The sequence below is a fragment of the Grus americana genome, chromosome 3 (genome assembly GCF_028858705.1).
Source record: "Grus americana isolate bGruAme1 chromosome 3, bGruAme1.mat, whole genome shotgun sequence".
Lineage (NCBI taxonomy): Eukaryota > Metazoa > Chordata > Aves > Gruiformes > Gruidae > Grus > Grus americana.
This window is the reverse complement of record NC_072854.1, coordinates 64,164,978-64,192,760: the sequence shown is the minus strand read 5'-3', so window position 1 is coordinate 64,192,760 and position 27,783 is coordinate 64,164,978. Positions and strand designations below refer to the sequence as shown.

The 27,783-nt window shown below is 41.9% G+C and overlaps 1 protein-coding gene across 2 annotated transcripts; it reads left to right on the top strand.

The window, feature by feature from the left end:
- Positions 1-877: 877 nt before the first annotated feature.
- IL20RA (interleukin 20 receptor subunit alpha) lies at positions 878-25,493 on the top strand. 2 transcript variants are annotated; one of them, XM_054822568.1, is made up of 7 exons: positions 878-1,128; positions 14,833-14,931; positions 16,777-16,955; positions 17,619-17,794; positions 19,208-19,352; positions 19,917-20,056; positions 22,619-25,493. In XM_054822568.1, the coding sequence occupies exons 2-7, from the start codon at positions 14,858-14,860 to the stop codon at positions 23,540-23,542; spliced, it is 1,638 nt and encodes a 545-aa protein (XP_054678543.1). In that variant the 5' UTR covers positions 878-1,128; positions 14,833-14,857; the 3' UTR covers positions 23,543-25,493. The 2 variants fall into 2 exon arrangements, with proteins under 2 accessions (XP_054678543.1, XP_054678542.1); XM_054822567.1 differs by having other exon boundaries at positions 879-1,128; positions 14,802-14,931.
- The last annotated feature ends 2,290 nt before the right edge of the window (positions 25,494-27,783 follow it).

Here is a 27,783-nt window from a genome sequence, read left to right as displayed (position 1 = left end):
CCCAGGCTGACCATCACTTCAAAGTGAATTGACATGCAGCAGTCGGTTATCGGCTCTTGCTTGTAGAAAAGCCTGAGGGAAATGGCAGGGAGGTACCTGGTGATGAAAGGACTGAGAAACTGAAAACTGGCAAATGGGTGCCAGGATGGGGAGGGGGGGGGGGGGGAGAGAAGGTAAATGGAAGGGAGCAAAACAACCAGGAGGACAACAAATAGATCAGTTGGCAGGAAAGGACCTGGCGGGGTCCATCTGAGGGAAGGAGAAGGGCCCATATCATGGCACTTTCAACTTCTAGATCATCCCCAAGTATTCAGCCTATAGCACCCCATGAGCACAGCATGCTCCCTTTCAGGTTCCCTCACCTCCTTCTGCTCTCACTGACAGCTGCACTGGGCAGCTCCACACAAACTCAGCAAGTGTTCTGTTTGCAACAAAAACATGTTATTTCTCATAATCCCAGAGTCGCTGAAGTGGGAATGCACCTCTGCGGACCCTCTAGTCCAACCCAGGTCAGGTGAAGCAGGGTGCTCAGCTCCATGACCAGCTGGATTTTGAACATCTCCAAGGATGGAGACTCCATAGTCTCTTCCCATGTTCAAGCGCACTATTTAATGTAAAGTAATGGGAAAAATCAGACAGCCGAATACCCAAAGATGTAGCATGTTGGCCTTCAGCTTCCGCTGCAAAAAAAAAGGGTACGACGTCTCATGGTGGCTTCGAGGGAGAGTTACTCATCGCTGAAAGCACCGAGGGGTGCGGCAGAAGACATCCCTCGGCTTGATGACGGCTCTACGGCGAGAAGACGGGGCCGGCGGCAGGGCCACCCGCCCGGGCGGGACCCGCCGCCCCCGCACAGACCCCCGCCCGCCTCACCGGGCCCCCGTGGGAGCACCCCCGCCCCCGCGCAGCTCAGCGCTGCCCGCCCGGCTCCTCCTCCCCTCCCCTGCGCGCCCCACCCGCCGGCGGTCGGCTCCTTCCACCTGCGCGGCGGCGGCGGCGCTGGGGAAGCGGAGCGCCCTCGGGCCGGGAGATGTGACCCCCCCATGGGCGCCGGCCGGCCGCGGCGGGGGGCGGCCTGGCTGCTGGTGCTGCCGCTGCTCCTGCCGCCGGCCCCCGCGGCGCACACAGGTAGGTGGCGGCGCTGCCCGCCCGTCCCCCCGCCCGCTCCTGCGGGGCGTCCCCTGTCCCACGGGGGATGCGCATCCCGCCCCGGGCCGGGGGTGGGAGCCGGGGCCCCCGCGCCGAGGGTCCCCGGGGTCGTCTCCGCGCTCGGTTGTCCTGGCACGGTGGCCGGCAGGGGCAGGCAGAGCCGGCCCGGCCCCGCGGGCTCGTCTCGCCGTGCCGTGTCGGGCCGTGCTCCCTCTGCCGCCACCGGTCGGGTCAGGGCTGGGGCTCTGTGTGCCGTTCGGGTTAGACAGCAGTGCCTGCCTTTAACGTTCGTGTTTCTGGCCCCCGGTACTTAAATGGAAGAAGAGGACTGGGTACTTCTGTAATGTTGTTTCATCTTTTTCTTTTCTCTATAGTTATGCTGGAATTAGGTTTTAGAAGCTGTACGTTAATTTATGTCTAGCTGTAAGTTGATAGTGTGCTCTTGAGACAGTCCTTGTTATACGCATTGGGGTAATTCCCAAATATCTTTGATGTTTGTCAAGGACAAAGGAAGATGCAGTTGCCAAACCCAGGAATCCTACCTGAGCAGTCAAGAGACAGATTAAAACAAAAGGCAGGATGGGTTTTTGGCAGAGGTATTCAGCTCATGTGCCAGTGTCCGGAGTGGCTCGATTCCCTTCTCCCACCTATAGACCAGAGCACTCGTCTGTGACAGCCACGCATCCAAGCACAAGGAGACAGAGGGAGTAGGGAAGGTGGCAGCTGGAGTGGGCTGTGGGAGCAGCTCTAATAGCAGTCTAGGGCACGAGCAATGATGTTAGCAAGCGGGAATGAGCACGTAAACCATAGCTGTTGAATGCGTGTGCGTGGTGAGTCCCCTGCTGCTGTTGAAAACATCACACATAATTTCTTTTTTCGAGTATAAAACTGCAGAAGATATTGCAGAGATCAGCAGATCTTCTGAGAAACCTACTCTGTCTTCGTGCTCTTGTTCTCTGCTGCAAATGTTGCCTCCAAAACTAAATACATAAAGACAGAGTCTGCTCCCATTTAAATCCACAGCAAAACTTTCAGATCCTGTGAGAGCTGGACGGTAGTAAGGACTGTTCTTCATCTCCTGAATGCTCTTGAGTAGCACTAAGTATTGTGTCTCGGTTAACTCTTTTGACAAACTGCTCTGTTACACATCAGTAATTTTGAGTGGCTTTCACAGGTGCCAATGCCAGCTTCTTTTTAGGTAGCTGACCGCATCATTTTCATCTTATTTAAGTCCACTGATCATCAGTGCAAGTGTTTTGGAAAATCTGTATAACAGGCATTCAGTTGCCCTTTAAAAAACAATAAAATTTTATTAATACTGGTTTTACTTCCAAAGAAGGTTCAGAAAAATATCAAGGGAGTTATGTTGTTTTTATCTAGTGGTTGTTCGAGGCAGAAGGGAATCTGTTTGCACATTCCTGAGGTTTTAGCTGGACAGAATTTCAGGTTTTTGTTGACAGCAATACCAGCACGGAAGGGAGAGCTGTGCCGTTCACTAAAGGCTTAGAGCTTCCATTTTCAAGTCTTCAGCGTGAGACAGTAAAAGTTGTTTTAATTCAGGCTATCAGTATTTTGCTAATAATGGGGAAAAATTCTATGAGGTGCAGAACTGTCATAGCAGTGCTCCTGCTCTTTCTCCAAAGTGAAGTGGTAGGTAGAGGAGTCTCTTTTGGGTACTTTCTTCCAACAGAAGCAGCCTGGGTTGCCACTTGCAGGTAGATGCAGTCCCGAAAAGACTACAGTTGTCCTGAGGGCTTGACCTGATGCCGGAATACGAACAGGCTGTACAGGAGCCCAAGTGCCATGGAAAGCGGTTTTAGAGCAGGACTTTGCAGACTCAAGCTCTTGCATCTTATGGGATCTGTGCTGTGCCTGTCCCTTTGCGCTCTCTTGTTGAGTATTTTTCTGAACTCTGTGGCAGCAGCAATTAAATACTAACTTAGTGTTGGACCTTTGCAAAACACCTTTCGTTTTCACTGTGGTGTGTTAGTCGGTACAATCTTATTCTTACAGGCTATCTGAGCATTACCTGGTTTTGCACAGGACAAAAATTTTACTTGCCGCTCCACTCCAGTGGGATTTTTGTAAATTGGTGTTTCACTCACTGTTTAAAAATCTGTACTCTAGAACAAATGAAAAAGCACAAAAAATGCAAAATGGAAATGGGAAAAAATGAAAAATTCATTGTTTAATCAATAGGATCAAGAAATGTAGTGTGTTCTTCTTTACCACGAGACAGTTTAGCACTTTTTGCACACAAGTCATAAAGATAGGAAGGAGCATCCTGAATTTTGGAAGCAGTAGAATCTTATTCTATTAATCTATGCAGCTCCATCTTAACTCCTTCCCCACACTCCTAGTGGAGATTTTCCTAACCTCATTGTTCTGAAATTAGAGAAACCTTTAAATTTCTGGAGTCCAGTCTATCTTGTAGATCTATATAGAAGAAAAAAAGACCAAAAAAAAAGAAAAAAAAAAATGCAACAGGTACTACAATATATACTTATTCTGAGGAAAGAAAAATGAGCCTGAATGCTGTACTGCAAAAAGAGAAGGTTTTTGATATATTTAACGCAATCTTACTATTTCCGTTCAGGTAAGGCATGTGATTTTGAAGAAAATCTCTCAATCATTTCACTTACTGTGCTTTTGTCTGTATTGCGATGCAGTCTTGGAACTGGATTTCTTCTGGATGAAGCTGCCCCAGAAGGTGGGCTCCATCAGCATACCTAATGCAAGTAGAGCTAGTCCAATGTTAAAAAGAAAAAACCTGAAATGTGTATAGTGTAGACAAGATTTTCTCAATACCAACATTTCCTTGTAACAGACCTGCTCATATTGGATTGCATTAGTCATTAAAGTAGACCTAGCCTTCGATCCCACTGGACTTGGTATGTGGCTATACCAACTACGTTTCTTATGATGGGACCTTGAAAACTTCTCCTTTTTAATGTTTTCTAATAGTTGCATAAGTGGCTTGGCCTGCATTGAAACACCTGGTTTAATTTACTTGTCTTTCATCTTCTGCTTTATCATATTTTTACTAATAAATAGATCTAAATTTTGAGAAGCAACTTCAGGCTTCCCTGTAAGCAAACTTCAATATGCTTTCTTCCACAGTTACTAGAGCATTGAAATGTACAAAACATCCCTTTTGATCAAGATGTTGTTCTGGAAAATACACAATAAAAGGATAAAAGGGGTCATGGGCTTTGCAGTTAAGCCATTGAGGTGGAGTTCAGGGACCGCATTGATGCCCAGATGTGTTTTATCATGTTAAAACCATCCAGAAGGCAGGCAATATTTCAGTGCTAATAATCCACATCCTTCCTTCTCATATACCCACAGTGAATCCTTGAGAAGGCTTCCTGAGGTCAGCATACATGCAGTGCTTTAAAAACTGTGTGGATGCTGCTCCTGGACTCGAGAGGAGGGGAGAAACTGCTTGCGATTCAATTTGTTTCTTTTGATAGAAACAAACTCTGTACAAACACTTTTATTCCTGCATGAACACATGGTCTTTAAGCCCCAGTCATAATTTGTGAAGGACACAAGTGAAATGCTTGGCTCCAGGTTGAACAGTGCTGAGATGTTTGGGACTTGACACAAGGTGATTTAAGATTCATTTTGGATCTGAGAAGAGGCTGATCTGTTGCATTGACACAGCCAGTAAGTATTAGCTAAAGTATTAAATAGCATACTGAAATGTCAGATTCTTTCTATATAAGGCATGCAGTGTGCACATAATAAGTAGGCTAATCGCCCTGTGGATATACTCTGTGATGTCTGTGTCCTGGGAAGTTTATAGATTCCACTTGAAGTGCTGGCTGTATGTTACCCAAATGCAGTTAAGAACTCACAGAAAATTGTCATCTTTGGTTAGTTCAATGATTTAAAGAAGAAAAAATATGTACGCACAACAGTAGAGATGAGAAAAGCAGTGGGGAAGAATATTGTAAAATAGAATGATTTTTGAACCCTCAGAAAACTTGACAAATTTTTGTGCATGTAGTATTTTGTATTACCTACTCTATGTCTGTATACTCAGCAGGACTGAACTGCATTTGTGGTGGTGGTAATCTTTACTGGAGAGGGCATTAAGCTTCAGTAATAAGAGTGGAAGTATGTGGGAGGGCTGAGCTTGTGTTTTTATGTGATATTTCCAGGCTCTCTGCCAGTGTGAAGAAGAGAAGAATAAATGTAACATAGTAATAAATAAAAAGGGATATTGGCATAAGGAGAACTACAGTATATGAAGAAGGAGATGTTCATATAGTCAAAAGGCTCATCCTTATCTCCTTATCTCCAACTTCCAATCTCATGCCGGGCTGTTTCAGACAGTGCTGCGATCTGTGCCCTGGTGATTGGCTTTATGATTTCCCCAACTTGACAAATTCTCACTGCCTGTTAATTAGGAATGGAAATGGTTAAAGGAGGTAGCTCATTCAATAGAGAAACTTCATACACCTTTGAGATTTGTGATTAAAGACCAAAACTTAGATATGTGTCGCGGTTCCCTGCGCGAACGTTCAGGTTCACCATTCTAGCTGATAACCTTACCCTTCCGTGGCTGTTGTTCTCTAGTGGCCTTTATAGTCTTAATTCCAAGAGAAGCAAGTGGTTAGGATTACTCAAGTCATTTGTGTGTGTGTGGTTCCAGTTTATGTTTGTTTTTATACTTGTGGCTTGTACAGATTGATTTCTGCTGATTGATTTCCCTCCCAGAAGTGGTGTTGATTATCTACAGCTACAGGATTAGTAGCTGAGAGAGAGAAAATTCACCCTTTATGAGCCAAACAAGAGCTCACATATTTTAGGAAGCTTAGCTTTGTAAGAGCCTGAATTCTGGAAGCCAGGCCCACCTCTAGACAAAAATGAGGTTTTATTAGAGAGCTGTGTTTAAAAGATGTACAGATCTGTTTGTGCTTTATAGTTGATGTACCAGTAACTTGCAGGTTTTTATCCACTGCTCGTCCTATCTTGAAAAAAAGTAGAGTAAAACTAGATAAATCAGAAAGAAATGGAAACAAGTTGTAAGTCTGGAGGTATGGGGTAGTTTACATATGAAGAGATTAAATAAACTATATCTCTTTCTCATGGAAAATGGATGTCTGTTTGCCTGGCTACTGCAAGAGTATTTTAAGGTCAATAAAAGGACAGGAGGAAGATTGTGGTTCCTTCTTCCCTTCTTTATACCCCAGCACCTTGAGTTAAATTTCACCTGATAGCCTTGCTATTTTTCAGCCTTCCATTTTCCACTCCCACTTCTGTGATGGGAACAGGAATGCATCCAAAGAGAAGAAAGAGAAGAAGAATGTTGCTTCGGGAAGAGCAAGGATCTTACATGCTGTTACCAAAATTTATGTGTTTGAGCTTAATCACACTCCATGCATAAAACCACACGAGTGGGTATTGCAGCTCTTAGATGAAAGGGGTTAATTTGTTTCCCACTGGTTTCTTAAAGGCTGGAGGGAGCAGTTGAGCTAGTATTATTGCATCTGCTTTGCACAAGACTTCACTTCTCTTGGCTTTCCTTGTCTTTTCCAAAAGTACATCAATATGCTGCTCTTACGAGCTGCTGTAGTCAAAATAGTGACGTACAGGATGTGGCTGAGAAGCGCTGACAACTGACGGAGGCACGTGTAGTTGCTGCCAGGGCTTTTTGCCACTGTAAGAAGGTAGCAGACAGACACAGAAGTAAACCTGTTCAGCTCTCTGAGTCTAAATCAACTTGCAGTAGCTCAAACGTGACCAAGAGCTAGCTTCTCCACCAGCCCAGGCGATGGTCAGGCTCCCCCCGAGCTCATCAAAGTGTGTTGGCTGTTCCCCTGAACGTCAGCGACGCTGCGCTGTCCCTTGGATCCAGCTGTGCATGTTACCACATTTAACGCCATTTCTGAGGCAGTCTTTCATAACTTATGTGTGAAAGATGTAGATGATTATGCTGAATAACTTCCTCTGTACAGCAGAATCGCTTTAAATCTATAGGTGGGTAAATGAGTCTGAAAATCATGACTGGTGGTTTTAACAAAAAATGCTTGTTGAGTACAGGAAAGATAGTAAAAATACTACTATACCTATAATTAGATACTGACTTGTTCAACATCTGAAATTACTGTGGGACGCTCTGAACAGTCATACGGTGCCTCAAAACACACCAGCCCACACCTGACAGGAGACCAACAGAAATGGGTGAGTATCCCAGGAAACCTTCATTTCTCGAGAGTTCTCTACAGGCAGTTGCTTCCCAAAGGCACTTATGCCCTTGATCATCTGGGGTCTCCAGCACTGTGCAGGAGATCAAACCTAGAGCTGTGCTGGCTGTTCCACGGGGTGAACTTGAAATTGCCTCTTGCCATTTGCTGAGCACTGGCTGGGGGCTGGAAATAGGATGTTTATGGTTGGTTGGACAGGGGTGGCTGTGTTACCCCATCAGCCTGATTGCCTGCAAGAGATGAGGCATTGCAAGCCTTAAAAAAACCCCAAACACCTAAACACAAAACACCTCTGATGGATTATGACTCTGAAAGCCTCAGAGGCATTGTAAGTAATTTTAGGCAAGCACACTTTGAATTTCACTCATCTTGTTTCAAGCCAGTATTGATCAATCAGAATTAATAGAAAACATACATACAATAACTTTCTCCTGTTGGAATGCATCAAGGAAAGGTTTTTGCAGCAGGACATGGTTAGGTGGTACGAGGTCTACTCTTGCACTCGCAAAACTTCAACACAGTGGGAAGAAAATTCAGTTTATTTTGTTTCTGTCATGCAAGTTAGCAAAAAGGAGTGGCTGTCAGCTATCATGGCCCTCTCCAGCTGTCTCCTAGCAAGCCTTCAATGGACTGGGAAGACTTTCTCCTCCTTTCTGAAGTTGGGTCTTTCTGGACTAAGCCTCAAATGTTCTTTGACCAATATTCTCTGTAGGGGTGTTTTTATAAGTTAGGATGTGGTTTGGATAAATAAACACAAGGCTTCACACAGAAGAGGAGAGCATGTCAGGGAAAGCCACAGGTTCAGTCCCTGTTCTGTATCTCTCCCATTCTTGTAAATTGTGAGTATTTCTACTCACACTCTTTCTCCAAATGACCTCCTCAGGTTCTTCTGTTTCCAATGGGAGCCCACTTATTTCTTCAAAAACAAACCCCACATGCCCCAGTCTCGTCCTTATCTCACATTTCCCCACCTCTTCTCTCACACTTTGCTGTCTGCTCCACTGCCTGGTTTACATTTAGTCTTACGATGCCATTTCAGTCCCCCTCTTTCTCTCCCCTGTGCCCCTTCTGAACAGGGAGTGACGGGCTCCTGTTCTGGGAGGGCAAGCGTGTGCTTTGTGGTTAGCTCTCGAGCGCTGTTATGACTCGAACAGGAAATCACCTCCGTGCTCCTCCCCACATTCCCACCAGCGCTGCTCGAGTCAAAGGGTTTTGCTAGCCCAGCTTCATACCCAGCAGTCCCAGAGCTCCAGCAGCCCACCAGGAGAAAGGCAGCTAAGCTGTAATGATGACGCCGCCTCCTCTTCCTCGTTATCCAGCCTGCTGAGTTTGAGTCTAAAATAATCGGCATAGAGAAAAACTTTCAAGCCCACTTAATTTAAAAAAAGTTAACTAATTTGTTTAAATTCTTGCTGAGATGACTAATCGCAGGTAATGACATTTGCTAACGTGTATTCCTGGCTTTGCTGGGTTTCCCTTCCTCTCTGTAACTTCTGATCTCCAATTTTGGCTCTGCTCCCCTGTTTACCACTTGGTGTACTCCCTTGCATTCCTGCATGGCCAGTGCTAGCTTGCTAGAGGCTGCAGATGTGCCAGAAAAGACAGCCCCAACCCTCTGCTAGCGAGTGCCACCAAACATGATGCTACATGGACATTTGTTCTGCCTGAATATGACCATTTTGATGTTATGCTTAGGCATGCGATCGAGGGAATATTTTTCACTGAGAACATCACAACCATTGAAACAGATGAGCTAGAGGAAGAAAAGAGAGCAAAAATTCCTCAAAAAGTGAAGAGCAGCAGCAGAGAAGGAGCAAGCAAGACTTCACAAGAGTTTGGTGGAAGTCACCCAAAATTGAACAGAAAGACTAAAAGGGTGGTGGCCTACAGCATCACCAGAAGCGAATATTTGGTGTCCTAGATTGCTTCACTGATGGGTCTAAGCTCCCAGTGGGAAAAGGTGAATTGGGGACTCAGCCTGTTTGAGAGGCTGCCCTCTCACCAAGGTGTGTGAGCGTGGATTAGATCCATGGCCTTGAAGTGGTACCTGCAAATGGCAAGGCACAGGGAGTGCCTGCAGAGTGGCCCGTAAATTCGGCGCCCAGCACAAAGGAGCCGCTTCCATCAGAGGTGCTCCCAAGGGTCACTTTTGTATAAGAAAATACAGCAGTAATTGAAGCTAAGGCCTCTGTCATTGTCAGCAGAGGAGTTCCTCATTTAAATTCTGAGATGATTGGAGGGGAGGAGTCCCTGGGTTTTTACTGCTGTGGCTATTGGGAAAAGCTGTGTTGCAGTAAGGCTCACTTTGCTGTCTTAATGCTTTCCACATCACTCACTGTCTTTAATTATATCTTGCAGTTGTCTGGAGACCTTCTTTGTTATTTTATTTTATTGGATAATTTGGTGTTTGCACCCTTGTAGCCATGCCACAGTAAAATACAGCAGATGATCGCTCTGCTTGAGAGCGGTGCCGTCAACAACAGCACTTACACAGGAGGCATTTCTGTGCCAACAGGTCACCTTTCAGTGGGTCCTCTGCCTTCTCCCCACCCCAGAGCTATAGCCAGTGTACGGGGAAGAAGAAAAAAAAAAAAGATTTATTTTTATGTATTTGTGTACTTCTACACTTTGCAGCTGCTGGGTTACCTAACTCAAGTGCAAAGTTAACAAATCTGTTTGTAGCGAGAGGGCACAGGTAGTTGCAGCTGTATTTGTTCTGTAGCGTTGAGATTTAACACGGCTGTTTGTCACTGAGTTAGGCAGTGGTGCCTCCTAGCAGATAAAAAGCAGATATGCTGAACGGCTAATAGTTGTAACATGGACATTATGTGTGTTTATATTTTTATTTGTATATATGCATGTGTGTGTGTGCCCGTGTGGATAGATAGTTTTCTGTATCTATCTAAGTTTTGAATGGACTCAAGCAAGGCACATTACCTGGCAGGGAGCTCTACGCAATTAAAGCTGACTGTGTTTTTAAGCCCAGCAGGCACTTTCACAAAGAGAAGATGAGACACCTGCCATGCAGTCTTTTACTCATGAGAATAATTTCACTGACGTCAGTGGGTTTTTTTGCTCACACGTGAAGGTGTTTTCAGGCGAAGTCACGTCTATTTTGGAGAGTCTCGCAATACCTTATTCTAAGATCAGGACTGGCTCCCTGTTGTGGTGGTGAAGTTTGCAAGCCTATATTACTTTCTTTCCAGTCCATGTGTGCAGAGTCATGAAGATGTAAGGAATGATATTACTCAAGGTTTGATTTACAGTGTTTCCAAAGACAGTAATAAGGGCTCCAAGTTTTTCCATGCAAGAAATAAATGAAGTGACTCGGTTATACTGGGAAGTGATGACAGCCATTGCAGACTATCGATGAGACAGACTAAACCTAGCAAAACAACACGTGTGACTGATTGCTGTTCTCATGTAGGCCGGTACAAACTGAAAATATTCCATGTGAAACCCATGCCATTAATCCTGGCTAATGGAAATAAAATCAGAATATAACTGGATGTATTGTGTTTAAAGACAAGATACTGAAATAAGCAGCTGATGCACATAGCTGAGTCCTTTCCTGACTGATAGCCATGGAACACACAAGCTCTATGTATGATCTACTTTCTGCACATGCCTCCTGATACTACTGAGCATTGAATACACATGAAGGAGTTTATTCTTAACATTTCCTGGAGAAATAGGGGAGTATGGTAGTTTTATTCTTGTTTTACAGATGCAGAATCAAAGGATAAAAAAACTTGCATGATTTGTTGCAAGGGCAAACAGAAGCCTTTACTAAAGAGGCAAGACCAGAAATAGAAAGCAAATCTCTGCTTTTGCAGCGAATGGAAAGTTAACGGTCTCAGTCCCTCTGCCTTCCAAATCACACCGAGCTGGGGGCAGGTGGGGGCATGCCGGCAGTGTTGTAATGCTTTAGATCTTGTCAAGATACAGTCTGTGGGTTCTGCGTGCTGAGATTGGCTCATCTTCTGCAGTCAGTGTTTCTGTTTTGAAACTTCATTTACCACAGCAGAAACCACACTGGGAGGAGGGAAATTTAAAAAAAAAAAAATCTACAAAAAAACGCCTTTGCATGTTACTAGTTTAAAATATTTTAAATGTAACAGACAAATGCACGAGTCTTGCTACTTTAAAATGTGCTTGAGGAATATAAATGTTTTTATGCAAGGATGGACAAATGTTGAAAGATACAGGCAAACAAAAACTATTCAGAAGACCAATGGAAGTAATTTCCCTTGTTGGTGATGAGCTAACTGCCTCCGGACAGTTCAATTCGGTGACTACAGACTAGCCTGATAAGCACATTTTAAAAACTTTTAAAGAAAAAAGGTGTGAAAAGTGAGCTGTTAGGGACATTTTTAGCTGTCCTGTACCTGATTCAGCAGTACGCCTGTGAAGCCAGATTTCTCAGATAGTATAAGAAGGCCTATCAAAATGGGGCTGGCAGTGACCTTAAGAGATCACCCAGTCTGTCCCACTATCCCTAGGCAGCATCAGCTAAATTAGTGTCGTTTCTGGCACATGTTTCTCTAATCTGCCCTTTGAAACATCCAGCAGCCCTCCCAGGTGACCCACCCTCACGTGTCACTCCTCTTCCCACAAGGAGTTACTCCCAGTGCATCCTTTCTTGTTGAAACTGAACTCTGTTCCTTGTCTTCCTTGTTCATGGTGGACATGGGGGATAGATTATCCTTCTCATGTAAAGACTTACAGTGTTCCCTGCCACTCCTTCCCGGACAAGGTGCATCTCTGATAAGTTTAACTGCCATGGAACAGAGATCAAGGCTGATGGGCTTGACCACCATCTCCACTGGAGGGAGAGAGATGCACCCAGTCTGGTCCATCCTAACTAAAGAGATGAACCAACCTATGGAAGAATTTATCTCCCTCTGCTCCTTATGACCACTGCAAAGTAGGTGCCTCGCTCAGAGCCCAACTTACCAGAGACGAATCTCCTCATCATCTGCTGCTGTTTAAGGGCTAGAATTTTTGTAAACTTTCTTTTGGAGGTTTTGGGACCATGCGGTGTATACTGTCTTCTCCTCCAGACTCTGTTCTATTCTGAAATCTCTCCTTGTTGGGCATTTTAGTTTTTCCTCATTGTTTTTTTTTTTTAATGAGAAGCCTTTTATGGCTTTGATTCCCAGCAATCTAAGAAAATACCTATGTTGTATTTCCTCCTACTTGGGAATTTCAGCAGAAAGTTTGTTTGTCCCTCCCTCCCTCTCTCTCTACATGGATTGCCTGGTTGCCTTTCTCAGGGCTTGGGCAGGATTGTGTGACTACTGGTTTTTTTAATTTTTTTTTAATCTCTTATTCCCAGTTTTTGATTATGGAGCTGATGGGTTTTCTGAAGTCTGATACACTTCAGTGCTGGGATGTGCTACAAAGAATGAAACTTGATGCATGGATGATTTCTCGTAATCCATGTAATGCTGGTTTTGGTTTGTTCTTATTAGTAGCATGCACATCAGCAGTTTAGGAGCTTCTCTATTTTACTGAACAGACATTGCAAGTTTTAGGCTGTTTTCATTGCTCTCTTGGGCAGCTTCATCTTTACATTTGGATTAGTTTCACCTAAAGCAGTTACAGAGGACATTTATTTGGGGGGGAACAAAACCTTTTATTTTCTAGGTTCTGTATCTCCCACTTGGAAGCAAATGCTAGAGTAAGGCAGATTTCTGGAGGTCTCTTTCTGCTGCTTTCTCGTCTCCTGGCATCCTGAAATTTCTTTAATTTCATTATAACTGAATCTATAGTTTGAGCTCTTGCAAGATGACTGTCATTGGGCATATCTGTGTCCAAGTGTTCAAGGAAATGGGACTTTCCACATACTTTTTGTGAATAAATAAGGTTACCCTAAGGAATAAAGCTGATGAAAATTGTTCTCCAACTAGAAAAAATTTGAAAGCCACTGAACACTAGCTAATTGCTAGAGATAAAAGAGAGCAACATTAGATATACTCTCCACAAAAAGCTTTATGATCTGAAGATACAGATGCAGTCATATACCAGAGTTTGTTTTGAACATTAACATACAGCTAGAGGCTTGGAAAACCCAGAGTTTCCACCAAGACAGTTTAAAGTAATTGGTTTCTAGAGAATTGCAAGGAGGTTGTTTTAATAAATGTATTGAAAAGCTTTTACTGTTTGGCTCAAAGACAGCTAGAAGTCAGCAAGTTAATCAGGAAAATGGTGGTGACTTTTACTTACAGAAGCATCTATATGCTACATACACAGGAGGATGAACACTATTACTCTAGTAATAGTGAAATATACTATAAAAAATCCTTAAGGTCTGCTTAAGGAAGTAACAAAGGTCAAGGACTATTGATTCAGACAGGTTCCCACTGTTTGTGTTAATATGCTTTATTTCCCCCTTTCTTTGTCTCTTTTTCTTATCTTAAGAACTAGAATTGCATCCCTGGAGGAAGAGCTTAAAGGGTTTTGAAAAGTCCTGAAGAACCACAGATTCGCTTTTTCTCTTCCCCATTATGCTCTCGTGGTCCCTCGTTATGAGAAGCTCCTTCCCAGCAGCTGCAGCTTCAGAGCTGGTCTCGGGGTTGCTCCCATGGGCGCAGCTCCCATGGCGGGAGGTGCTGGGGATTGAGTCACAACGTGGAGCTTGGGATTCTGCCCCTGGGCCCACGGGCCTCCGTTTTGCAAGCAATTTAGCAATGTGAGCATCTTCATTAAATTTATTAGATTAGGAGTGTGTATTAGGAAGACATGAAACTGGGTTCTTAAGAGCCCCAGTCTTGATTGTTTATTCATTGCAAAAGCTGGTGCAATGAACAGTGATTTAGATGAGTGACCTAAGAGTAGGTGCTCACTTCTGACTTTCTGGAGAAACAACATGGATGATCAAATGACGTTGGGGCTATTGTGATCATCCAGTCTGATTCTCCACTGTGAAGTCATACTTGTGTTTGTAAAGCTGTGTTTGCAGTAGACTCCATGTGTCTTTTTAAAAATAGCTGTTTGATTTTTAGAAGTTTACTCAGCTACAGCAAGAATTCTACTGAAGCATCAAGGATATTTTTTACAATTGCCAGTGGAAAATTGTTCTGATATTCAAATACCTTTACAATTTTAAAAATGTGTATCTCTTCTAGGCCAAACTTTTCTAGCTTTAGCTTCCAGTCCCTGGATATTTCCATGCCAATATCTGTCATAAATGGCAAAGCCATTTTTGCTAGTGAAAAACCACATACATACAGATGGAATTTGGGACTGCACTAGCTAGGGACACTTTTGAAAAAATGGAATTTCCCTGGCCAACAGCCTTGTGCTTTTAATGATAAGAAAGGCAGTGTGTAGAATTTTATGGCTTACTTAAAAATGTGTCTTTTTGTTAACTTGGAAGCATATGTATTTGCAGATTCTTAGTGTATGTTGTTCCTTTCTTATTTTCTTTCTCAGGAGAGTTGTATTGTTCTTTGCCCAAACCTAGGAATGTCCATTTTGAATCTATAAACATGAAGAATGTCCTTCACTGGTCAGCACCAGAAGGCACAGGAGATGGAGTACTCTACAGGGTGAAGTATTCAGTGTAAGTTGGCTTGTTTATTTTTTCCCCCACTGACTTTTACTTTAGCATTTTAAATAATAATTAAAATAATCTTTATGAAAGATAGGGCTGCTACAAAGTAAAGAAAGGATAACTAAAATGAGGGTTAGACTTAAGCAATATGGTTTTTAACTTTTACTTCTGGTACTGCTTACTTCAGTTAAAAAAATTATAAGGCGATTTTCTTCCTATTAAAGAGGTGTAGGATGCAACGTGGAAGCTTTTAGGGGCATTCCTGAGAAATGAGACAGAATGACAAAGAAGGACCGTGCTGTGGATTGGCATCTGTACACATTAGCCTTGTGTACACGTTTAAACGGATCTGGAGATGTAGTATTTAATAGAATGATAACAGCATCCAGTGTTTCGTTGGTCTTATCTAACAGACCCACAGATTTCTTCTGATCCCTCAAGCCTCTCTAGTATAGGAGAAAATCCACTGAAGTTATCAGGTATTGTAGAAAACCAAGTAATGTGATTGGAATCAGGCCCTTTTATTTTCAAGGTCTGCAAGGAATCTGAGTGAGGACCAGAATCCATTACCTTTATTCCCACCAAGAGAGCACTGGATCATTCTGCAGGAGAGTGCTGGAACTTTAGCTTATAAATACGCATAGCACTGTTGTCATGGAAGACGTAATGCTCCCAGTCTTTGCCTCTAACATAAAGAGGTCTAGTAATTTTTTCATGACACTAAAACAGATTTAGATCTCCAGAAATTTCCTGTAACTTGTACTGGCTACCAGAAAAAGCAGGAAATTGCTTCCACTGTCAGAGACTGCAAACCTCTTTTGCCCAGACCTTGCTTGCTGTGCTAACAGGGGAGCGACATAGTCCACCTCCTACAAAAGGGGAGAGTGCTGAGTAATTATGGAATGAATGATAATTTTGTAGAAGGTAAAATGAAGTCAGCACTAACTATGCTGACTCTGCAGGGTCAGCTGGTCCATGGAAGAGTCTGTAGTCATAAATATGGCCATCTCTCACACCGAAGACAAAAATATTCATATGTGCATCTGCCCACCTAGGAGAGCAAGACCTTGAGCTAGGTGGAGAATGCTGGTGAGTGATACTGTCCTGCAGTTGTGTAGAAGCTGCCACATGCCGTTACTAATTAGCAGCCAAAAGGGAATTCTTCTCAGTATATTGTGAATTTGAGGAGCAGGAGCTTCTGTGCAAGTCCAAGCAGGAATTTTCCAAGGAAACCTTGATTTATTCTACTAGTGTATAAGAGTTGGTCTGTATTGAGACATTGTTGGTGACACGTATATGCCCCTTTTTAAACTAGAAGGGTTTTGAAGTTCATTGTGTTCCAATGGAGTCTGTCTTTTAAACAAGAAAAAGTAGTAGCAGTCAGCGATGGGTAGTCTCCTGTCCACTCATCTTGGAGACCCTGAGCATCATCTGTTTCCGTACACCAGGATGAGCCACTGATCATTCTGACAGAACTCTTTGTTTCTATATAAATAGTTATCCTGACTGTTATCCTGTGTTTAGAGTTCAAACTAAAGCTGTGGAGGCTGAAGCTGAGATATCTCTGGTCTGTGTGAGCAAAACTGGGCTTAGATTGGTATCAGTAACATCCCAGTTAGTTCCATGTGGACTCTTTCTGATAGGGCCTACTCTGATTTATTTTACGTTAGAAACTTGTGGAAATCTAGTGGATTATCTCAGCTGGATTTGGCAATTGCTTGAAATTGCACATTTCTACGAAATAAGCCAACCGTTTTATTAGCCATAATATCAGTTTCTGTGCTATATTATCAAGTGACTAATATCATGGCAGTAGCTTTTGTACAGCTCCTTTCTCTTTCTTTTTCAATATAGGTATGGTGTTGGCAAATGGATTAGAAAGCCAGAATGCAGGAATATCAACAGAACGTGGTGTGACCTCTCCAGTGAGACCTCTGACTACGAAGAACAGTACTATGCGAGCGTTAAAGCCTTCCTCGATGGGATGTGCTCTGACTGGATGGAGACCACACGATTCAACCCTCTTACAGACAGTAAGAAAAGCTAATCGCACAGCCAGATGTTGATTAATACTGTGTGCTCAGACTGCGTGTGCCTTCAGAGCGTAGGATATTTTAATTTTAACATGAGGATAGATTTTTTTTTGCAGTTGTTTCACGTTTATGCTTTTGGCAGAAGTAATTGAAATAATCTTATTAGAATTTGGATATATGGTGTTATATATACGGTCTTACATATACTGAATACTCTTTTATGCTATGGTAAAGTGTTACTCAAGGCAAATAAAAGTTGTGGCGCATCCGCAGTATAAAGAACTCTGATTTTGAAAAGGCTTTATTAAACCAAGCAGTAATCATACTCTAGAACACAATATGGCTTGTCTGTGCCAGATAATCTGAGAACATACTGGTAATTTAGCTTGTTTTAGCAAACTGAGTTTCAAGGTTGTTTATCCTGTGAAGTCACAGGAATTCCTAGGCAAAATTCCAAGTCAGTGTTCACCTTCTCACTGTAGAGGTTGTCTTAGTTATCTGATAAAATAATTTTCTACCAATGTGAATGAATTGTTTAAAGTCCTTCCTAGACTCCCCAAAATATTAAAAGAAATTTAGTGTCATCCACTTCAAAAACTGCATGGTCAAATCAGTCTGCCTCTGCTGCTTTTGACTACTTTTTGTACATGTTCATTTTTCCAGCTAAAATTGATCCACCCATGGTAAGTGTATCTTCTACCGAGAAATCTATTTCCATCATTCTGACTGCTCCTGAGAAGTGGAAGAGAAGTTCTGAAGGAGAATCCGTGTCTCTGCTTCAAGTGTATCCTGGCCTGCAATACAACGTGTCTGTCCTCAACAAAAAAACAAAGAAGCGGGTAAGCTTTGACAAGGCTGTGGAACTGCACCGGTTAAATCTGTGCTTACTGAAATGCATTTTGTCCGTAATAGCAAGGATTGAAATAGGATGCGTAGCCTTATAGGAATTGTAGGATCGTTCATGTTGGAAGGGAGCTCAGGAGGTCCAAAGTCCTGTTCAAAGCAGGATGAGCTGTGAGCTCAGACCAGCTCACTCAAGGTTTGTTCAGTTGCATCCTGAAAACCTTCAAGGACAGAGACTGCACAACCTGTTCCGCTGCTTGACTTTAGTCTTAGGGAAGAAGCGTTTCTTTATATCCAATCTGAACCTCTCTTTTTGAACTTCTGTCTGTTGTCTCTCATCGTCCCACCATTCCACACATTTGTACACCCACCTGTATTGGGGTGTACAAAACTGGACACAACGTGGTCTGATGAGTGCCAAGTGGAAGGGAATAATCCCTCCCCTCCATCTGCTGCCCCTTCTCCTGTTAACACAGCCCAGGGTGCTGTTGGCTTCGTTTGCTGTGAGGGCACGTCGCTGGCTCATGCTCAGCTTGCTGCCTGTCCCCAGTCCTCTTCGGCAGAGCTGCTCCCCAGCCAGTCTGTCTACTGGCAATACTCGAAATACATCATGACAAAGTGCATCCTTTGTCACAACATCTGAACATCTTCATTTGTCTGTGTCTGCGGATTTACATTTCATTATCAAGTAGTAGTTCCCAGCATAAACACAGTAGATGAGGAAGAGTTCAGTGATCAGTTACAAAACCATCAATTCTTCTGTGCCTATCCTCCAGACACAATCTCTGTCTGGCAAATCTCTGAATTTCCTGAAAAGATACAGAAATTTTACTCCAAAAAGGTAACCGTTTCTCAAAGGAAATATTAAAATGCCAAGATTACCAATTAGAGGTATACAAAAGGTTGTTTTTGTTTTGCTTTTCTTTTTTTTAATAAAGATATTTGACATAGAGCAATTACTTTACCTTGGATTCCAAGGTCTACATAACATCAATTATTCTAAGGCTCCTGTCTTTACCAATTTACATCCCAGTTTGAAAGATTTTGTGGAAGTGTACCTTATGCCTTTTATTGGCCTAGGCGTCAGGACAGGGCTGGAGTCGTGCTTTAACTCTATTGCAATATCAGCATGAGAATGCAGGCTAGTGGTAGTACCCGGTCCTACTTCATATAAAACATAGAATTGTTCAGTAGTGGCAGAAGAATGATTGGACAGAAGATAAAATATTCAGAGAGGACATGACCTGATTGTATTTGGAAAAAAAAGGATGTAGCTGGCAGTTCTTACAGTATCATTATTCTTTTCAGAAAATTTGTGTGCTTGTGACACATTTTTTATATAAGACCTTTACCTTTCTGTAAGTGAGGAGTTAAAGGGGAAAAAAAAAATCCTTTTTTCTGTCTTCTAGTGGTTCTTCTCCATCAGCAACAACACCTTGGTTGTGCCCTGGTTAGAACCTGGAACTGCTTATTGTGTCAGTGCACAGATATATGTCACCACACCACTTTTGCACAGTGGTTTCTCTAAAGAATATTGCATTGCTACTTTGAAAGGTATGTGTAAGCTGGCAAATTACAAAAAGAAGCAGCAAGTTAGAAAAAAATAAAACACAGTGATTGAGTTTGTAAGGTTTTTATGTATCCATTCTGACAGTGAAAAGCTAGCAGTGTTTCTTCCCTCTCTGTGTGTTTGTACTGATGAAAAAAATCTTTGCCTTTAATAAAACACAGCTGGGGTCTACTGACTGGAAGGTAGGACAGTACCTCTGAGGAAAAGGATCTGCGTTCTTTGAGTCTTAGTGAATGGAGAATTTTTTTTCCTCCTTGAATGAGGTCTGGGAGTGGCAGAGCTGGGTCAGTCTCAGGGCACAGAAATTAGCAACAGGAGAACCTGAGGGGAGGGATTGTTACTTCTTCATAGAATTTAATTTATAATTTAGATAATAATAAAAAAAATTTCCTGTAGCTCAAATGTAATTTTTTAAAAATTCCTGCAAATTCCTTGTCTATTTAAAACATTTGCATCCCATATCCAAAAAAGATACAGTGAATGCACATTACTATCTGAATACATTAAAAAGTTGCTCAGTACAATGAAAACTTTTGTTTTGTTAACAGATAAAACAGCAGATGAGACTATAACCATCGTATTTGGATATGTTCTACCTATCATGCTTGCTGTCCTTTTTATTTCAATGACATGCTATTGTGTGCACAGATATATTCACGTCAGCAAACAGAAACATCCAACAAACCTGGTAAGTGTTCTCTGTTGCAGGAGGTCGCTGCCAACCTTGGCACTCACAGGAGAGCTGTGCATTTTCCAGGGCTCACTGTCAGCTGGGAGGAAACCATGGCTAGCTGCAAATCAAAGCTCTAGTTGCCACTCGAATCAAAAAAAGAACATCACAATGAGGGTTATTAAATGCAAGAAAAACAGAGTAATAACTCAAATTAGCAACTGTGTCTAAAAAGATGCCCAGGTCTGAAAAGGTGACCAGAGCTAATGAGGATCAGAACAGAGCTGTTGGTTTTTGGAAGTCATTGCCATAAGCAAGGACTGAGGTGCACTGAGGCAAGTTCTGTTAGGAAGTCAGCACTCCCTAAACTGATCTAGGAACAAGATATCTAGGTAGAGATTCAGTGAACAAAAGTTATTAATTGGTTAAAATCAGAAACAAGAAGAAATGGATAATTAAGCAGTGCAGAAGCCCCATGATGTTTTCTTGGACTATTACTGAGTATTACAACATTTTACTGTTTAATTGTGATTCTGAAGGATTTAGTGCATGTGCATCATACAGATAATTTAATCTGGATTTCAAGAATATTTTCAAATACCGCACCATTTCCTAATACCCAAACATGTACCAACATGTTCTGTTATTTACACAACTCAAATACACTTTCTATGTAAAAATGTTTCCAAGTTTCTTAGAGCTGCAAAGTTTGTTAATATTTAGAAAGAACATAAAAAGTCCAAAAAATGCTATTGGTTTCCAGTTCGTGAGCTCAACAGAGCTTTCTCACAGTTATCTCTAAACAAGTTGCTCAAGCATAAACATGCAACTACAATAATGAATGAACACTTTGATGTTAATCCAATTTGCATGACACCGTGGGATGGGAGGTATAAGGGACTTGGTTTCAACATGCTGATCTTACTGAAGAAATCTAGAGCAGCACAAAGGTGATAGGAGAAAAGTTCACAGAGGGACTGTGGGTTTAGAAGGGTTCAGAGGGAGCAGAGCAGCTACTGCTGCAGTGTGTTCAGATGTGCATGGAGACATCTCCTGCACCTGATGAGACACCAGCTTTATCACAGAATTGTGGAATCACAGACTGGTTTGGGTTGGAAGGGACCTTCAAAGATCATCTAGTCCAACCCCCCTGCTATGGGCATGGACATCTGTCACTAGCTCAGGTTGCTCAAAGCCCCATCCAACCTGACTTGGAACACTTGCACTGATAGGGCATCCACAACTTCTCTGGGCAACCTGTTCCAGTGCCTCACCACCCTCACTGTGAAGAATTTCTTCCTTATATCCAATCTAAATCTACCCTCTTTCAATTTAAAACTGTTGCCTGTTGTAACCACAGACCTTGGTTAAAAGTCTTTTTCCATCTTATTCTTCACTCTTCATCCTGGGACCCAGGGCATGGTAGGGGGAGACAGCTTGGTCTCCCTTGGAGAGCTAGCAGGACAGCTCTTTACAGTCCAAGAACAGAAAGGGCTACTTAGTGAAAAATTCCCACTCAATAGCAGACTAAACTCCAACTCCAGGAGTTTTTTCTCTAATAAATGTATAATTTGTATCTTGGGTGGTTTTTTTAATGTCCATTGCACTTTTTTATGACCACCTTGAAGCTTCAATTTTATTTCTCCACCTCTGGATTCAGTTGATATCAAGGTAACAAATGAATATAGACCTGGTATTCTAATGATGCTCTCTGGCTTTCTTAAACTACAGACTATTCCACATGGGCATCCCATGTGGTCAGGGGGAGGTGGGATAAGCAGTTTTGCTTGGTTCAGCACTTCTGACCTGGGGCAGCTTTCAGACTACCTGGTACATGGATCTAAGACTAGTGGTCTTAGTCTTCCATTCAAGCTTGAAAGCACTGAAATGCAGCTTCTGGTTGTTGTTTTTCTATTGTACTTTCCTTTAGTGACTGCTCATACAGTATTTATTCCTTTTAGAAATATTACTCATTTCAGAAAGATTCCTATTGTTTAACTAGATGATTTATCACAGTCACAAAAGCAGCCTGTGATAGGCTGCACAATGCAGGCTCCATGCACTGCACTTCAACCTTCTCTATGGCTTCCTCTCTGAAAGGAAACCTGATATTATTTAATTCTCTGTAAGCTATACCTTAACATGGTACCTGAGTCTGTGCTTGAGAGATGTGGTTTGGACTGCACTTCCTCTTCACTGGTTAAAAATAGTGGAATAGATTCTGTAATCTGTGACTCAAGGACAAGTTTGATGTTGTCTCCAGTCACCTGAGTTTTTGCTGGTTGAAAAAAACCCTGGAATTTGTCAAAACTGTTCTAACGATTAATTTGACATGGGGAAGATGAGAAAATGGATATTAGAGCTGGTCATCATACAGTTTTACTTCAGATAGAATAAAAAAAGTGCAGCATATTAACACTCCTGGAGGTTTATATGATTAACTTCCTTCTTCCCTAAATTGAAATAACCTCCTAATAAGGTCTAGCGTAGCCTTACGTTTTAAAAATATATGACAGAGTAAGAAGCAGCAAGATGATATTTTTATTATACTTCACTTTAAAAATATTTTTTGCTTTCCAGGTATGGCACTACACTGACAAATGCAAGGAAAGAGTTTTCATACCACGTGAAAAAATAGTGGTCAACATTATCACTGTTAACATGGATGAGTACAAGCCATCTCAGGAGTCCAGTCATCTGTCAGAAAGGAAAAGTCCCCATTATTACACAGTTTACAATGGCACCGAAGGGAAGGATTTGACTTTAAAAGAAGTGCTGGAAACAAAACACTTGCTTGATCTTTCACGTGAAGAAGATATTTTAGCAGAAGGGGACCAAACTGGGAACTGGCCATCTTACGGCCAGCCTGGAACAAAGAATACTTTGAAACAGAAAAATGCAGGGACTGTAGAGTATGAACATGATGTAAGGGCTGAAGACTTCAGTCCTGGTCAGAAACTAGAAGACCTCAGTTTAAAAGAGAAGACCTCTTCCCCCAGGGGACTACTAGGGGAGCCACAGAATGTTTTGGGGGACTTTATTGATATGAAAACAGGACAGCCGTATTGCCCCCAACTAGAGGTGAGAGCAACAGACACTTGTTTGGGACAGAAAATAGAGGAACTTAATTTGAAGACGGTCGATGCAGCAGATGAATTGCCGGGTGAGACCCATATCAACTTGGTGGACTTGGATATTGCAAAATCTGGGCAGACATCCTATCCTCAGCTGGAAAAAATAGCACAGGGCCTTATGGAGAAAGAGGGTGGACAGACCATAGTAGTAGATTGGGATCCTTGCACTGGAAGACTGTATATTCCTACCTTGTCCAGTGTTGAAAACCAGGTGTGTGAAGAAGTACTCAAGCGTGATGATCCTGACGAAGAGGTAATTTTGTCCAGACTGTATGAGAAAGAGGTATCTGATGAATCATCAGAGGACCAAGAAATGTATCTCCTGCAATTCAAGGAACAATGGGGACTCCATGTAGAAATGGAAGACTGAACAGTAACTTTGTAAAATATTCTGAAATGGAAAATCTTGTTTCCTTTACCAAAAGAGAGTGATGGACTCAGTGGAGCAAACACTTCTTAATGTATTGAAGTTTTCAGAACCATCACAGTTGAACAATTTATTCATGATATGTTATTTATAACACTTTCCAGACGCTGTATAAGTGATTTCAACTCCCATCATAAACTCCTCAAGTAAAATATAATGGTTATGAGATTGTCTACTTTTTTTTAAAAAATGCATATTTTTACAGAGAATGCTATTAGGATTTTCACATTGTAATTTCTACCAAAAACAAATGATGAGCATTTGAAAGCAGTTATTTTTAGCAAATAAAAAGCAACAATATGACATTTTGCTGGGCCACTTCATGTATCTTGTCATAATGCAGTCTTTTCTAGGTCTCACTCTTGCTACAGTTAATGGTTTGAGCTGACTTTTGTGGAAGTTAAGGGGATTCTGGTATATATTTTTTTCCTGTTTTATAAACATTCTTCTGCTTAATGAAGTTCTTATGTATTTCTCTTGAAAACCTTTGTGTGAGGCTGCGGGTTCCCGTCCATACCGTGCCGCACAGGTACGCGGCCAGCAACAGTTCTTTGAGCAGGTATGCCTACAGGCTCCACAGACGTCTGGGAGAGGAAAGCAAGCATTAGTTGTATTTTAAACTAATATGGCACAGAGGGATTCACTGAAACGCCTATAATCTTGCTGGGCAGACCGTGTCTCCCTCAGCCGTAGACACTCGCGGTGCAGCGTCTGCATGACTCATGTCCTGCAAGTGTCTGTTCTTCTGCAATGACTTTAGCGGCAGGCTGGCGTGAGTAGCTCAGATGGAGAAGTCTGCCCCAGACGCACCGCTGCTTCTTCAGACACGTCCCGCTTGCAGACCCAGAAAGTGTATCTGTGGGTTTTCTCTTACTATCTCAAGTCCTCACCAGGACTTTCGATACAAGTTCACTTTTTCTCCATGTCATGTGATATTTATTTAGGATAGTGAAATTACAGGATATTCTAGAAATTACTTACTAGGGCAGATGATATTTTTCTTTTCAAAGCCTATCTGTTACTTTTCTACTTAATGGACCCTTTTTTTGAACACGAAAATAAATTAACAGTAATGATTTGTTTGGTTTTGAAAAGGAGAAGAAAAAAAAGAAAACAAGAAAAAAACCCTTTTCTTTGGTGTTTAAGACTTTTACCCTCCAATGGTTAGGTGCATTTTTGAAGGAAGGCCTTTACCAATATCTTTTCTTTTGGGTAATGTGAGACCTTGGCATTTTCTGTGACTATTCATCCTCTGAAGTATTTCAATTGTAGTCATAGACTTTAAAACTAGAAATGACAGTAAAATCATGCTGATTTCATGCTGATGACTCCTTTTCTGATGTAAAAAATGTCCTCAACTGCTTTTCTAATAAAGATATAGATCATGTAGCAGTGTTATACCTAAATACTTATATCAATGCACTTGTGCATCAGGAGGTTCACAGAGGAGGGTTATAGCTCAGTGTGCAAGAAGAAAATAGTTGGAGATGTGAAAAGGTCAAAATTTCTACTACTACCAGCCTCATTTAAGCCATCCAGAATTTTTCCCAATGTTTCTGAAAAATTTCTTAAGTAACGACTTTGTGCATAATCTCCTAATTGCCTTTTGCAATGTGGGGGCTCTAACTCATAGGTAGGAAACAATTATTTACTTTTTTCTGAAGTCCATTGAATTTGATCCAGTTGCTGCTGCCTTAAGACCAATCACTTGTGTTTAGTGTATATCCTCTATATGGAAGGACGGGGATGCTCCAGCTCCCTCAATAGTTTGGTGCAGCTGCCAACCAGCCTTCCTTGAAGAGGAAGGTATCCCTTATTTTTGGTTTGTATTTTCCCTGGCCCTACAAGCAGCAGGCACCAGCTGCTGGCATTTTTTTTTTTTTAGATAAACAAGCCTTGCCCCAACAGTTACTGTATGTAAGGACACTTAACATACTGTAATCGAGTAATTGCTGATTAAAATTTGAACATGTGGTAACTAAACCATAGAATCTCACTTCATTCAGTTCTTTGGTGATTGTAATCTCCTTTCTCTGCATCTTATCCCTTTTTTTTTTTCTCACTTTTCAGTTACAATTAAGTTGTATAGCATTTATTTCCTCTTTTGCACTTGAAAAGGCATCACCTTCCTAGTTAGCATTACTTGTGATCAGGGCACGGGATACTGAGATTCTTGCAATGACAGACGTATTTTTGTGATAAATTTATGCATTGAAATAATAGTTAATTTTTGGACCAAAACATTTGTAATAGAAGTTTGCAGCACTTTCAGTGTTGCTTTCTTTGATCTGAATTTGTGTTAAATTCAGAACTGATACTAGATTATGCAAACAGTCCTTCATATTTATAAGATATACTTTCACAGCAAAAAAAAGCTGGGGGAGGGAAAGTAAACAAAGCTAAGAACTTTGTTTTATATGCAAAAGAATTTTTCAGGTTAGCTAGTCAAGCTCTGGAGTTGATGAGGCAGAAAAAATGGTGCCAATTTCCATCAATGTAATACCAGTAAATTGTTGATGGTGTTTTTAATATCCTCAAAGTTACTTATATTTTGCCTTAAAATCTTCAAATTGTATTAAACAAATGAAACTGATTAGACATGGTACCTTCAGCAAGCCAAACAGTCAGCAAGGAACAAAATATTTCCATGTAAAATTGTAATTCTACCTACAAGGTTTCGGACAAGAGGCAACTATTAATTACATGGCAAATCCAAGCAATAAGAGAACTGACATGTTCCTAGTCTTTATTACACTTTATTAAACTTTGATTAGCCATATTTAGTAGACAATGAAGCCAAAAGCAAGGTCATATACCTAGAAGCAAAGGCAACAGACTATACTCAAACATAAGGCAACTATGACTTTGAAAATGATGTGGGAGATTAATAGAACTAAGTAGGGCTGTGTTGAGGACAAAAGGATGTATGTTTATTGACTACAATGGCAATGAAAATAGAATTTTGCCTGTGTTTGCCGGGCTGATGTGACCACTACTGGAAAAATATCATCCAGTTTACAGAATAAACCCAGCCATAAAGACTGAAGGCACATACTGCTATAAAAGGCTAAGGCAGTGCTCTTTCAAGCCTGAAAAACAGGAAGCCTAGCTATCAAAATGAGATCTAATGGTGATGAAACTGATAGCTAGCTGTGGGCACACACAGTTTTGGAAAAGGAACTATAATTTCTAAGTGTGGTTTTGCTGCCTGCAACTTAGAGAGAGTGACAGGGTTCTTGAAGGAGAGGCTGAAACAGGCACCTGAGTGCAGGATACCTGGGGTCTGACTTAGAGCAGCCCTGGAAAAACTACTGCGCAATGCGACCGAGCAGATGGAAAAGTCCAAATACGGCAGGCAAAAACATGGTATGAGCTGTGTGCCTGGCACGGGAAGGACTGCAGCCAGAGTGCCTGCCAGTGCATGAAGTTAGCCAGGCAAGGAATACGTGGTGACTGCCTAATACATGATGTAAGATAACCTGTAATGTGAAGCATAAGGGAAATGATCAAATTGTTAGGTGGAAAACCAAGCCATTGGATGCAAGCAGCCGGATTGCCTGGACTTCACAGGGCTCTCTGATCACCTCACCAGAGGACCACTAGAGGAGCATGTGGACAAGGCTGGACAAGGCTGAGATGAGGAAGTTCTTTGCAAAAGTGGGATCAGAAAGAGTTCTTGGAGTGGCCTGCTATGGGTAGAGGGTAAGCGGATGCATTTTGGAGCTGCCAGCAGTGCGTTAGCATCTGTGACGGTCCAGTAATTTGCAACATGCTGGTAGTTCAGGTTAGAAGGAGAGGTGGGCTCTGGAAAGAGTAGCTAACACTGTTAATCAGATAGCACAGATTTTCCTATGGATATTAAAGTAGGTCCAGCAAGAGCTCTGAAAAACATTCTCAGGGTCTAGAAAATGCACAATATGAAAACATCCTGAGCAAGTACTTCAAATTGCATTATTAATAAATGACTGCATAGAAACATGCTCAATTTCTACTGATTTCAAAATAAATTTTAAGTTAAGCTTATGCTTCAGCACTTCCCTAAAGAGGAATGAATTCCTGAATTTGGGACTGACAAAATCTATCAAAGTTTATCAGAAGAGAGTTAAGTCATGACTTCCATAAGGTCTAACCTGCAAGTACAGGCTTAACCAGACGAAATGATCGGAATGTGAATCAAATGAAAC

Bases quoted from the DNA above. Each gene is read 5' to 3' on its own strand.
- IL20RA (XM_054822567.1), top strand. From the start codon at position 1,044: ATGGGCGCCGGCCGGCCGCGGCGGGGGGCGGCCTGGCTGCTGGTGCTG. The intron at 14,932-16,776 runs GTAAGTTGGCTT...TTTTCAATATAG, and splicing joins TACAGGGTGAAGTATTCAGT to GTATGGTGTTGGCAAATGGA. The intron at 17,795-19,207 runs GTAAGCTTTGAC...TCTGTCTTCTAG, and splicing joins ACAAAAAAACAAAGAAGCGG to TGGTTCTTCTCCATCAGCAA.